The 13,903-nt window shown below is 44.8% G+C and overlaps 1 protein-coding gene across 1 annotated transcript; it reads right to left on the reverse strand.

The window, feature by feature from the left end:
- Positions 1-342: 342 nt before the first annotated feature.
- On the reverse strand, positions 343-7,630 carry LOC124718653. Its single transcript, XM_047244281.1, has 2 exons — positions 6,818-7,630; positions 343-588 (listed from the first exon to the last, which is right to left on the reverse strand). Exons 1-2 carry the CDS (start codon positions 7,628-7,630, stop codon positions 343-345), a joined length of 1,059 nt encoding a protein of 352 aa, XP_047100237.1.
- Between the last annotated feature and the right edge of the window lie 6,273 nt (positions 7,631-13,903).

Here is a 13,903-nt window from a genome sequence, read left to right on the forward strand (position 1 = left end):
AACCGCGCTGCCGCTACGGTCGCAGGTTCGAATCCTGCCTCGGGCATGGGTGTGTGTGATGTCCTTAGGTTAGTTAGGTTTAAGTAGTTCTAAGTTCTAGGGGACTGATGACCACAGCAGTTGAGTCCCATAGTGCTCAGAGCCATTTGAACCATGCCACGTCCTGTTGCGGCACTTCTTCGTGCTCACGATATTAGGCAAGTGTACCAGTTTCTCTGGCTCTTCATTGTATAAAATGTGTTAGAGAAGCACAATTTCATTTTTGTCTTTAGCTAACGAACTTATGGCTCTTCGCCAAAACGCGAAGTAGCGTTGGATCGCGCGGCGCGGGCATTCACGCCTCTAAAGCCGCGCGGGACGTAAGCCGCCGCGGCGACGAACGGCGCGCACAGTGGAGAACAAAAGGGAAGGCGCCGCCGCCACCTCCGGTGTTGATTCCGGCTGATTAAACTGTGTACCGCGGGCCGCGCCGGCTGCTGGACGCCGCCAGCCAATCAGCAGGCTGCCGGCCGCTGACTCACCGCGCCACTTGCTGCTCCACCAGACGCCTGCATTCACGGGCCTAAACTGCTGCTTGTCCACGGTACGCTGCCAACACAGACACGTGGGAAGACTTTTCCTTCAGTGGTGCAATCTCGTACAAGAATACGAAATTGCAGTGACGGTGTTACTCTGACGACGATGCACTGCGGCGACCACAGCTGTTACCCCTATGGGGAGAGAGGAAGAGTTTTAGTTGTAGCGAATCAAAAACTTACGAAGTAGATAAGTATTTTTTATTTATCCGTTACCATTTACCACGCAAAAATGAGAACATGGGTTTTCTTGAATTGCAGCGCCAACTACCAAGAATCAAAACAAATTTTTAAGACAAAATGTACGTAGTTTTTTTATGTAGAATCAGATTCTGCAATAAAAAATGGGGGTTCCCATTTGAAATTTTAAAGTTGCCTTCCGCTCCGTCCTTTCATTGGCAAAATACGTCCTTATTGTCTTTCGGACCGGATTTTTCACCGCGTTAGAGTTTCCAGCAGGTAGAACACAACACGTTAATTTTAGCACCAGCAGATGGCCCCCTCGAAAGTAATCAGCTTTTGATTCTGCACATTTTTTCGTGTGAAGCTTATTTCTCGAGTTATTCTTATTTGTCAGCTCTACCTAATATCGTGTATGACCCCCGCGAGCACGCAGAAGTGCCGCAACACGACGTGACATGGACTCGACTGATGTCTGAAGTAGTGATGGAGGAAATGGACGCCACGAATCCTGCAGAGCTGTTCGTAAGAGTACGAGGTGGTGGAGATATCTTCTGAACAGCACGTTGCAAGGCTTCTCAAATATGCTCAATAAATTTCGCTTCTGGGGAGTTTGGTGGCCAGCGAAGGTGTTTAAACTGGGAAGGGTGTTCCTGGAGCCATTCTGTAGAAATCCTAGGCGTGTGGGGTGTCTCGTGTTCTGCTGGAATTCTGTTACCAGCCATCAGTATTCCAATGTCTGTGTTGACGGACAAAGGCGAGGCGTGAAGCTTTGTGTCGTGCAGTCATCAAGGGTACACGAGTGGGCCTTCGGCTGCGAAAGTCTATATCGATGATGTTTCGTTGAATGGTTGGTAACCTGACACTTGTTGTTGGCCTAGTATTGAAATGGTTCAAAATGGCTCTGAGCACTATGGGACGTAACATCTGAGGTCATCAGTCCCATAGATTTAGAACTACTTAAACCTAAGGATATCACACACAGTTCGCAGCTCGTGGTCGTGCGGTAGCGTTCTCACTTCCCGCGCCCGGGTTCCCGGATTCGAATCCCGGCGGGGTCTGGGATTTTCTCTGCCTCGTGATCAGTGGGTGTTGTGTGACGTCCTTACGTTAGTTAGGTTTAAGTAGTCCTAAGTTCTAGGGGACTGATGACCATAGCTGTTAAGTCCCATAGTGCTCAGAGCCATTTGATATCACACACATCCATGCTCGAGGCTGGAGTCGAACCTGCGAACGTAGCGGCAGCGCGGTTCCGGACTGAAGCGCCTAGAACCGCTCGGCCAAGCATTGAAATTTGCGGCAATTAGCGGAAGAGTTGCACTTCTGTCACGTTGAACGATTCTCTTCAGCCGTCGTTGGTCCCGTTGTTGCAGGATCTTTTCCAGGCCGCAGCGATGTCGGAGATTTAGTATTTTAATAATAAATGAAAAGCACCAGTTTGCTTTTGTTCTACAATATTGTACATATTGTAGAACAAAAGACAACGGGTGCTTTTCATTTATTATTATAATGTTGTTCTACCAAGAACCGACGGAAGATTCTGTTAATTTAATATTTTACTTGATTCCTGATATTGAAAGTACATTCGTGAAATGGTCGTAAGGTCCCCACTTCATCCCTACCTCGGAGATAATGTGTCCCATCGCTCGTGCGCCTACTTCAACGCGACGTTGTAACTCACTAAAATCTTGATAACCTGCCATTGTAGCACCAGTAACCGATTTAACAACTGCGGTAGACACTTGTCTTATATAGGCGTTGCCGACCGCAGCGCCGTATTTCGCCTGTTTACATTCTTCTGTATCTGTGTACGCATACTTATACCAGTTTCTTTGGCGCTTCAGTGTAGATTCAAAGCAAACAAATGGAAGCATCTACGAACACTGCGCATGGAAGTTAATTAGCTTTTTGCGAAATGCACCGAGCCGAGCTGTTGCACAGATCAGCTTCACTGTGTCAGACTTGCGTCTGGCGTGCTGTGAGAAGGCGACGTAGCGCTACTTGTAGCCTCGGCTGCAGCCATAGGTCAAGGGTGAGCGCAATAACGTTCTTCCTCTGGTCGGACGCGGTCGCACTGTTGCTTCTGTGGCAGTGAGTCACCAGGAAAACCGAGCCCGTGTTTACACGAACCCTCTCAGCAAGACCGCGACGAGACGCGGGTGTGTTGCGTTTCCTGACACACTTCTTCAGCCTCGCAAATAACTCACACCTTTACCTTGGATACTATTTAGAGCGAAATCGAAATACTTGCGTCATTTCAAGAAACCTTTTTTGGAGTACCATCAAAAGAATCTCGTTGTGTAGGGCTACGGGAAGGTGTCGTCGTTGAGTGACTGTAGGAGGATACAAGATGATGTGGACAGGATTTGTGATTGGTGTAAAGAATGGCAGCTCACTCTAAATATAGGTAAATGTAAATTAATGCAGATGAATAGGAAAAAGAATCTCGTAACGTTTGAATATTCCATTAGTAGTGTAGCGCTTGACACAGTCACGTCGACTAAATATTTGGGCGTAACATTGCAGAGCGATATGAAGTGGGACAAGCATGTAGTGGCAGATGTGGGGAAGGCGGATAGTCGTCTTCGGTTCATTGGTAGAATTTTGGGAAGATGTGGTTCATCTGTAAAGGAGACCGCTTATAAAACACTAATACGACCTATTCTTGAGTACTGCTCGAGCGTTTGGGATCCCTATCAGGTCGGATTGAGGGAGGACATAGAAGCAATTCAGAGGCGGGCTGCTAGATTTGTTACTGGTAGGTTTGATCATCACACGAGTGTTACGGAAATACTTCAGTAACTCGGGTGGGAGTCTCTGGTGGAAAGGAGGCGTTCTTTTCGTGAATCGCTACTGAGGAAATTTAGAGAACCAGCATTTGAGGCTGACTGCAGTACAATTTTACTGCCGCCAACTTACATTTCGCGGAAAGACCGGAAAGATACGATAAGAGAGATTAGGGCCCGTACAGAGGCATATAGGCAGTCATTTTTCCCTCGTTCTGTTTGGGAGTGGAACAGGGAGAGAAGGTGCTAGTTGTGGTACGATGTACCCTCCGACACGCACCGTATGGTGGATTTCGGGGTATGTATGTAGATGTAGATGGAGTGCAACAGCGCGCATGTAATATTTCCTTTTATCATCATAATTTTTATCTTTATTATTTGTTTTCGGTTCAAGCTTAATGCCATCAAGGATGAAACTTCCCCTTTGAATGTAAATACTGATTGTGCTCGTAAAACTTCTAGGTTACTTGATTTTCAAACACCAGAGTGAAACTGAACGTACTCAGACAGTTTTCTCTTTACTTATTCTGATCGTTTCTAAACTGACACACACAATTTTTAGCGCAACGCAATTTGACTCTCAGTAATGCCTACAAAAGAATATCCCTGATTAACAACCGACTAACAATAACCTATGCCCTTCATCAATCACTTACCTTACAAAAATCTTGATTACTCGTACTACAGCAATACAGGGAGCGCCAATACTGCCAGCTAAATAAAAGATTCTAACTATTGAAGTCACTAACTACTGATAGGCATATAGTTAGCAAATGAAAGATTTTGATAGAGAACAAACAATGTGTTTACCTTAATAATGTTCAAAGATCATATATATATATATATATATATATATATATATATATATATATATATATTCGTAACATCTAATTAAAAAAATTTCCTTTTTCTGACGGACACATGTGCAGATCGTCCGCTCATATTAACATCTCAGAACCCTGCCATCTCTCTCCACACATACACCACTGCTGGCGGCTCACCTCCAACTGCCCAACGCTACGGGCTGTTCACATCCAAATGCTCAACACTACACGTTCTTCACATCCAGCTACCCGACAGTACACCGGCGAATAACTTCCAACGAGTCCAACCAGCCACAGACTGCACACAGCGCAGTCAGCGATTTTAATAGAGGACACTACGTGGCGTTACCAACATAGAAACCTAGACAGCCTACTTACAAGGAGTATTTTTCATCAGACTTGTACTGGTCTAATATGTAAAGCATCTTCTGTGGCCAATCTGGAAATGTAGTATCGCATATGTGTCTCTACATTCTGATATTTACAGGTTAATACGCTCTTTATTTGTTGTGAACTCCAAACAAACACAGGGCGATTTCGTCACACCGGTTCGTACAACACGTAGCTTTTCACCTCATTTCACGTTGTACGAGTGTAATAATAACTTTGAAACCTCTCTTCAGGGCGGCCGCACTGGACGTTCAAACTCTTACGGGAATCGGCGAAATGCCGCGAGTAATGAGAACAATTGACAAGGGTTGGTTCAAATGGCTCTGAGCACTATGGGACTCAACTGCTGAGGTCATTAGTCCCCTAGAACTTAGAACTAGTTAAACCTAACTAACCTAAGGACATCACAAACATCCATGCCCGAGGCAGGATTCGAACCTGCGACCGTAGCGGTCCTGCGGTTCCAGACTGCAGCGCCTTTAACCGCACGGCCATTGACAAGGGTCACTGCATTAGTATTGTGTGCATAAACTGAGAATTTGGGTCTGACGGAAGCCATGCTTCGGTGCTTATCACTTTGTCCGAATGGTTCAGCGATAGAACTTCTGCCTAATAAATAGGAGACCCGGTTTTGAATCCTCGTCCGACACAAATTTTCATCCGCCTTATTGATTTAAATCATGACCCTCTGGCAGCCAATGTCTGTAATTCCTCTGTCTCTTAAAAAATTTTCTGCCTATCCTAGTGGCGGTCTAGGGAGCCTTGTCACGGTTCAGGCGGTTCGCCCCGTCGGATGTTAGAGCCCTCCCTTGGGCATCGGTGTGTGTGTGTGTGTGTGTGTGTGTGTGTGTGTGTGTGTGTGTGTGTGTTCTTAGCGCAGGTTAGTTTAAGTAGTGTATAAGCTTAGGGACCGATGACCTCAGCAGTTTGATCCCATAAGACCTTACCATAAATTTCCAAGTTTTAATTTTTCTATCCTAATGCTGGACACAAATAACGGACATAAAACGACGCCCCAGCAATAGAACAACGAAACCTGTAACAACCATCTGAAGATGGATTAATAAAAAATCCGAGATCAGTCATGATCTGATTCAAATAAACCTTGTTAAACCTCACTTGGCCGGCCAGAGTGGCCGAGCGGTTCTAGGCGCTACAGTCTGAAACCGCGTGATCGCTACGGTCGCAGGTTCTAATCGTGCCTCGAGCACGTTATAGGAGACTTATGACCTCAGAAGTTAAGTCCCATAGTGCTCAGAGCCATTTTTTTGAAACCTCACTTGTGCCTGGTTGCTTGTAGTATTACAGCCGCGGCTCACAAAATGTCAGTTTTCAACGAATAGTGTTATTCCAGCAGTATTTTTGCCTGTTGCTGAGTGTTGCGAAATACTATTCTTTTTCCTTCGTTGTTAGCGGAGGTTGAAAAAAGAAACGTGGTTGAACATTTTTAATTTTCACAATTCTTCGCCTTTTACTAACACGGTTTTTCATACGCTGCATTTGTGACTGTTTTCCTCACTTTCGCAAACTACGCAAGGGGAATAGTAAGCCTACTGCATTTTCCACGTCTTCCGCACGCAACCAAAACCTTCTACTCGGCACACCGTTTATGTCTACTCATTCGTTTTCTGTATAGGGTCTGCGTATTGCCAGCGCTGTGAATGCAGCGTAGGAAAAAGAGGCACCATAAATGGCGAAGAAATCGCGAATAGTGACTGTGCAACCTGGTTTTTTCGCTTTCAACCTCCGATAACGACGAAGGAAAAGTGCAGGATTTCAGAACATGTAGTAGCAGGCAAGAAAGTACCGTAAGTGAATTGTGCGCCAATTTTAAAAAGAAATACAGTATCTAATATATAAATACCAAAATGCAGAGAGGAGTTGTGTGTATGGTACCGCATTTCCACGATGACCACAGAGAATGCTTTGTGAATAACAATGATGTTGATTATGTTTGATTTGTGGGGCGCTCATCTGCGCTGTCATCAGCGCCAGTACAAAGTCCCAGTTTTTACTTAGACCATTTTATTCATAGTCCAATCTAGCCACTGTCACGAATGACGATGATTATGATGACGCTGATTGTGATGACGCTGATTGTGATGACGCTGATTATGATGACGCTGATCATGATGACGCTGATTATGATGACGCTGATTATGGTGACGCTGATTATGATGACGCTGATTATGGTGACGCTGATTATGGTGACGCTGATTATGGTGACGCTGATTATGATGACGCTGATTATGGTGACGCTGATTATGATGACGCTGATTATGGTGACCATGATCATGATGACGATGATCATGATGACGATGATCATGATGACGATGATCATGATGACGATGATCATGATGACGATGATCATGATGACGATGGTTATGATGACGATGGTTATGATGATGATTATGATGACGATGATTATGGTGACGATGATTATGATGACGATGATCATGATGACGACGATCATGATGACGATGATTATGATGACGATGATCATGATGATGATCATGATGACGATGATCATGAGGACGATGATCATGATGACGATGATCATGATGACGATGATTATGATGACGATTATGATGACGATGGTTATGATGATGATGGTTATGATGATGATTATGGTGACGCTGATTATGGTGATGCTGATTATGATGACGATGATGATGATCATGATGACGATGATCATGATGACGATGATCATGATGACGATGATCATGATGATGATGATCATGATGACGATGATCATGATGACGATGATCATTACGACAATGATTATGACGATGCTGATTATGGTGAGGCTGATTATGGTGACGCTGATTATGGTGACCATGATCATGATGGTGATGATCATGATGACGATGATCATGATGACGATGATCATGATGACGATGATTATGATGATGATTATGATGACGATGATTATGGTGACGCTGATTATGGTGACGCTGATTATGGTGACGCTGATTATGACGACGATGATCATGACGACGATGATCATGACGACGATGATCATGACGACGATGATCATGATGACGATGATTATGGTGACGATGATCATGGTGACGATGATCATGATGACGATGATCATGATGACGATGATCATGATGACGATGATCATGATGACGATGATGATGGCGATGATTATGGTGACGCTGATTATGGTGACGCTGATTATGGTGACGCTGATTATGGTGACGCTGATTATGGTGACGCTGATTATGGTGACCATGATCATGGTGACGATGATCATGATGGCGATGATCATGATGGCGATGATCATGATGGCGATGATCATGATGGCGATGATTATGATGGCGATGATTATGATGACGATGATTATGGTGACGATGATTATGATGACGATGATTATGATGACGCTGATTATGATGACGCTGATTATGACGACGACGATTATGACGACGACGATTATGACGACGACGATTATGATGACGGGGCGACGATGATGACGGGGCGACGATGACGATGACGATGATCATTTGATGACGATGACGATGACGATGACAACACAAATATTCAGTTCCTGGGCAAAATTACAGAGTGCTGGGAAGCGCCAACAAAAAATTTTCGCATTCGAAGAAGAAAGTTCGTGGTTGAAATTTCGTGAGAAGATTTCGCCGCAACGAAACACGCCTTTGTTTTAACGAGGTCGACCCCAAATCCAGCATCATTCCTCCCCTATTTCGCGATAATACAAAACGTGCTGCTCTTCTTCGAATATTCTCGAAGTGTACCTTTAATCCTTTCTGGTAAGGATGAAATGATAGTTAAATCAAGACCCTAAGCTTTCGAAAGGCGTAGATATACATCAACGGCGACAGTTGAAAATGTGTGCCCCGACCGGAACTCGAAGGCGGGATCTCCTCCTTCCATGGCAGACGCGCTATTCATCTGGGCCATCGAGAGAACAGGGATAGTGCGACTGCAGGAATTTATCCTTTGAGGGATTTATACCCGTGCGACCCACTTTCACAACTTAATGTTCACACACTACATTCGTGGTCCCCTGCCCATTACACTCACTAATAGCGGCAGACAATCTTACCGAGTCCCGTAAGAGTTCGGGCAATGCGTGTGCATCCAGCACAGAAAATGGCCAGTGGCCGGTTAGCCTTAACTGTATTAAGATGATATCTGTTCTTTCGGAAATGTGCGAAAGAACAAATACCGTCTTCATATATCTCTGGTAAGGGTCCCACACCGCGCAGCCGTATTCTAAAAGTGGACGGACAAGCGTAATGTAGGCAGCCTCCTTAGCAGATCTGTTAACATTTCCTAAATGTTCAAAAATGGTTCAAATGGCTCTGAGCACTATGCGACTTAACATCTAGGGTCACCAGTCGCCTAGCCTTAGAACTACTTAAACCTAACTAACCTAAGGACATCACACACATCCATGTCCTAGGCAGGATTCGAACCTGCGACCGTAGCGGTCGGGCAGTTCCAGACTATAGTGCTTACAACCGCCTGGCCATTCCAGCCGCCTTTTCTAAATGTACTGCCGATAAAACGCCGTCTTTCGTTCGCCTTCCCTACAACATTTTATGTGTTGCTTCCAATTTAGGTTGTTCATAATTGTAATTCCTAGGTATTTGGTTGAATTTACGGCCTTCACATTTGATTGATTGGTAGCGTAACCGAAGTTAAACAGATTTCTTTTAGCACTCACGTGGCTGGCTTCACACTTTTCATTATTTGGTGTCAATTTGCAGTTTCCACACAATACGCATATGTTTTTTAAATCGTTTTGCAATTAGTTTTGATCTTCTGATGACTTCACTAGTCGATAAACGACAGTGTCATCTGCAAACAACCTGATACGCCTGCTCGGAATGTCTCCTATATCGTTTATATAGATGAGGAACAGCAGAGGGCCTATAACACTACCTTGAGAAAACCAGAAATCAATTCTGTTTTACTTGCCTACTTTCTCTCATATATTACGAACTGTGATCTCTCTGAAAGAAAATCACGTATCCAATCACGTAACTGAGAAGATATTTTACATCCGGTGTGCTCCAGAGGAAGTGATCGATCCGGAGTACGCCGCAGGTTCAAATGGTTCAAATGGCTCTGAGCACTATGGGACTTAACATCTGAGGTCATCATCCCCTAGCCTTAGAACTACTTAAACCTAACTAACCTAACGACACGATACCCATCCATGCCCGAGGCAGGATTCGAACCTGCGACAGTAGCAGCAGCGCGGTTCCATGCTGAAGCGCCTAGAACTACTCGGTCACAGCGACCGGCTACGCCGCAGGAAACGAAATCAGTTAACAGAACATCGCTGAATGAGATGGACCTCAGGAACTCAGATGTGCAAAGTGGCAGACAGCAGGTACTGTGTGGGCCAAGGAAGAGTCTGTGAGCTGTCTCCCTGAAAGTGACACAATGAAAACAATGGCCGCCTGTGGCCGCCGTTCAGCGCTATCTGAACTTAGGAGTCTGGCAAGAGAGAGCTCCGTCCCGTTTGCTTGTGTTTGCGCGTTAGAAAAACTTCTTCTCGTCGCTACAGCGCAGACAGTTCCCGTCCCAGAGCAGCGGGTTGCACTCCGCTCGGAGCTTGTTTGCAAACACGCCAGAAAGGCGCCACACAGCCAAAGTCTCGCCGCTGACGTGAAGCGTCTTCACCCATCACGCTTCCAGAGCCCTCATCAGAAAACCGTGAATGAGTCACTGTCTTGCATCACAAACATGTTTCGCAGTAACTTTTTAAACGGCCTCTCTTCGGTGTGAACGTTACTGCTCTGGGTAACTCAGTGCGAACAGGTCTTGCGGTGCCGACCAACCGCCGTGTCATCCTTAGACTGTAGGCATCGCTGGTTGCGGATACGGAGCGGGCAAGTGGTCAACACACCGCTCTCCCGGCCGGTCAGTTTTCGTGACCGGAGCCAATACTTCTCCGTCAAGTAGCTCCTCGGTGGAGCAAGGGCTGAGTGCACCACGCTGGCCAACATAGCTAGGCAGATATGGGCGGTCACCCATCCAAGTGCTAGACAAGCTAGACAGCGCTTAACTTCGGTAAAATGCTTTTTAATTTCAGTCTCTGATCACAAATGAATTCTTTAGACAATGACCGGTTTCAGTCTGTAATTACCATCTTCAGATCTAAAATATATAAATATAAACATCTAGTGAGCAATGTGTCTTTTAACATAAAACAGCAATATGTATCACAATATACTGTCATACACCAGGGAAATGTACAGATAAAATATGGTATAACGTACCTTTAATACACCATGTCCTAAAGTGACACGGCCATAATGGCATCGTCCAAGCATACAAATATAATCAGCATACCATCGTCACATACATCTAAAATATGGTGTAGAATAGGCCACATCGGATTAAGGAAAACACTGCTCTGTCTGAAATAGTCAGTTTGTTGTTCGTTCATTCATCTGCAGTACGGATGTTGCCTGCTGGCCAATAAAAAGGCAACGAAACTAAGGTTAGCAGTTAAAGGGATTTGTCACATTGTGAAAATACACTGTGTTGAAAGAGTAGGCCTATTGATTAATTTGGTGGGGTTTTTGAGTATACAGCTTGCGAAATCCAGTACGCTGAGCTGTCACGTGTGACAATAGCAATGACTCTGCCCATGTCAGTGGAACTGAGTTTGGACTAGAGATGCGGGTCCGTCTTTCCACGTTGCTTCAGCTCTGTGCCAGCAGATTTCATCTATCATAATGACTGACAAGTGCTGGCGTGTCAGTCCCCCGGCACCCGAGACCAGATGTCTGATGGTGAAACGTATGCAAAACGTGCTTGCTAGAGCAGCAGCAGTCGAAGACCTTCTGTGTTGAGATAGCGGTCAGGACAGCACGGGCCACATGTGGTCTTGCGTTATCCTGTTGAAAGATAACCTCGCGTACCCCAAGAATTATAGAGTGCAGCCACTGGCTTCAACACGTCACAAAGACAATGGAAGTAATATTTTATATGTTCCTATACGTATTTTTACGAGATATATTATTGGTCAGCTATCACGTGGTTGAAACAGGGATTTCGCTTTCAGTATTCCATCATATCCTTATTCTGATAGTAAAACAAGCAAAAATATATGAAGACTAAGCGTCTCTGTTGAGTATTTGACCGGTTCTTTGCCTAGAGCGTGCTCATGAGTATCCTCAACAACACCGACGTCCTTTTACTGAAGACGGGCCCTCTCGGATGGTCCTCATACCTTATGGTGTCTGTGTAGCAATCGTGTCGCATTAATTTAGACTGCATTGCCTGCATCTTGGAGTGTGCTTGTGTACTTTATAAGGTTTATAAGGTTCATACCATATTACCTTCTAATGGAACGAAAGTAGAAGACTGGAATTGAAAACCGTGCTGTAATTGTAGGTCTGGATCAGGAAGGCTATTCTAGTAGGACAACAGCAACAATCATTTTCGTAGCCCAATCTACAGTGGGTGTAGACATTGCACACTGATACCAATGCAAGTGTTCCGCGATCCGGAACGCCCATTATAAAGACCAGTGGACAGAACACAATACTGGGTGTTCCGGATCGCGGAACACTTGCATTGGTATCAGTGTGCAATGTCTACATCCACTGTAGATTGGGCTACGAAAATGATTGTTGCTGTTGTCCTACTAGAATAGCTTTCCTGATGCAGAGCTAGAATTGCAGCACGGTTTCCAATTCCGGTCTCCTGCTTTAGGTCTTATGTTCGTATAGGGTGCCTATGAAGCTGTTTTCTAGGACTGATAGACAGCAATTCAAGCAAATCCTATTAATGGAGTTTATTACAGTAGGTGTCCGCCCCCCGGTAGCTGAATGGTCAGCTTGGCGGTTTGTCAATCCCCCGGGCCGGGGTCCGATTCTCGGCTGGGTCGGGGAATTTTCTCCGCTCAGGGACTGGGTGTTGCGCTGTCATCATCATCATCATCCCATCATCCTCATCTACTACATGTCGGCGAAGTGGCGTCACATTGAAAGACCGGCACCCGGCGAACGGTCTGCCCGACAGGGGGCCCTAGCCATACGATTAAATAAACAAATTACAGTGGGTTAAACTGACAATATTTAACTTTGTGCCCTCGACAGGTGCGTCGCAAGCAACTGCTACATGCAAATAATCAGTGTCCTTCGGTACATACAATTTCAATGCAAGCAAAAGAATACAGTTCACAAGTCACTTCCGTAGCATTTGTAGGACGGCTCGTCTTCCCCTCCGGAGCTTATATCCTCTTCGTGTAAAGGCTGACACAAAGAAATTAGCCTGAAATAGGAGGATAGTCACATTTGCCTGGTAACAGTATTAGGTTCAGTTTGTAAATTCACTGACTTAATCTAAAAAAGGTGTTTGCTTGTTCTTTTCTTTTTATAAAACTTTTTACCTATGGTATGAAATATTACTTCCTTCCACATATATTTCGGCGGAACAAAACGCCGCGCGATATTTCACCAGCGTAATGAAGAAATCTGTACAGAAAATACCACAATTAAGATAAGTTGAGTAGTATTGCCGAAGTCACCCGCAATCGCATGCTGGCACCAGTCAACTGATCGAGGTGTAATGTGAAACACTGAATTACACGTTCAGTCTCTCTCTGTCTGTCTGTCTGTCTCTGTGTGTGTGTGTGTGTATGATGAAGGATGATTCATGGTGCATCGCTAGTGCTGTTCACAACTCCTCCTCAGGTAACAAAGCTAACTAACTTTCCATAGTGAGGGAACTCACTTGTTACATAGCACTCTCCCACTACATTACTCCTCTCCATTCCGGCATTTGCTTGACCTACGCACTGCAAACCCATTTAAAGTCAACCACGTTAAAATGTGCACACTCTACTTCATACATTACTTGATTGCTGCACTCCTTGCTTTTGAACTGGCAGAAATTGGAAGACTTCAGGCTGTTAATGCTTTGTGTCAGACCACAACACTAACAGTAATAGCAGACGGCACAATAATAATAAGAATAATAATAATTATAAAATGTGTACAGCACTATAGTAGCCCTTCTGTAGTTACTGCTGTGTCCTGCTGTCAATTAACTCGTCTGTTTCGAAGCGAGTAATGAAGCAATTTCGGCACTACTGTAGGTACTATCGACAACTTGGAGGAGATATGCTCTTGAGATATTTAGCATTTGTTACGTA

The sequence above is a fragment of the Schistocerca piceifrons genome, chromosome 10 (assembly GCF_021461385.2).
Source record: "Schistocerca piceifrons isolate TAMUIC-IGC-003096 chromosome 10, iqSchPice1.1, whole genome shotgun sequence".
Classification (NCBI taxonomy): domain Eukaryota; kingdom Metazoa; phylum Arthropoda; class Insecta; order Orthoptera; family Acrididae; genus Schistocerca; species Schistocerca piceifrons.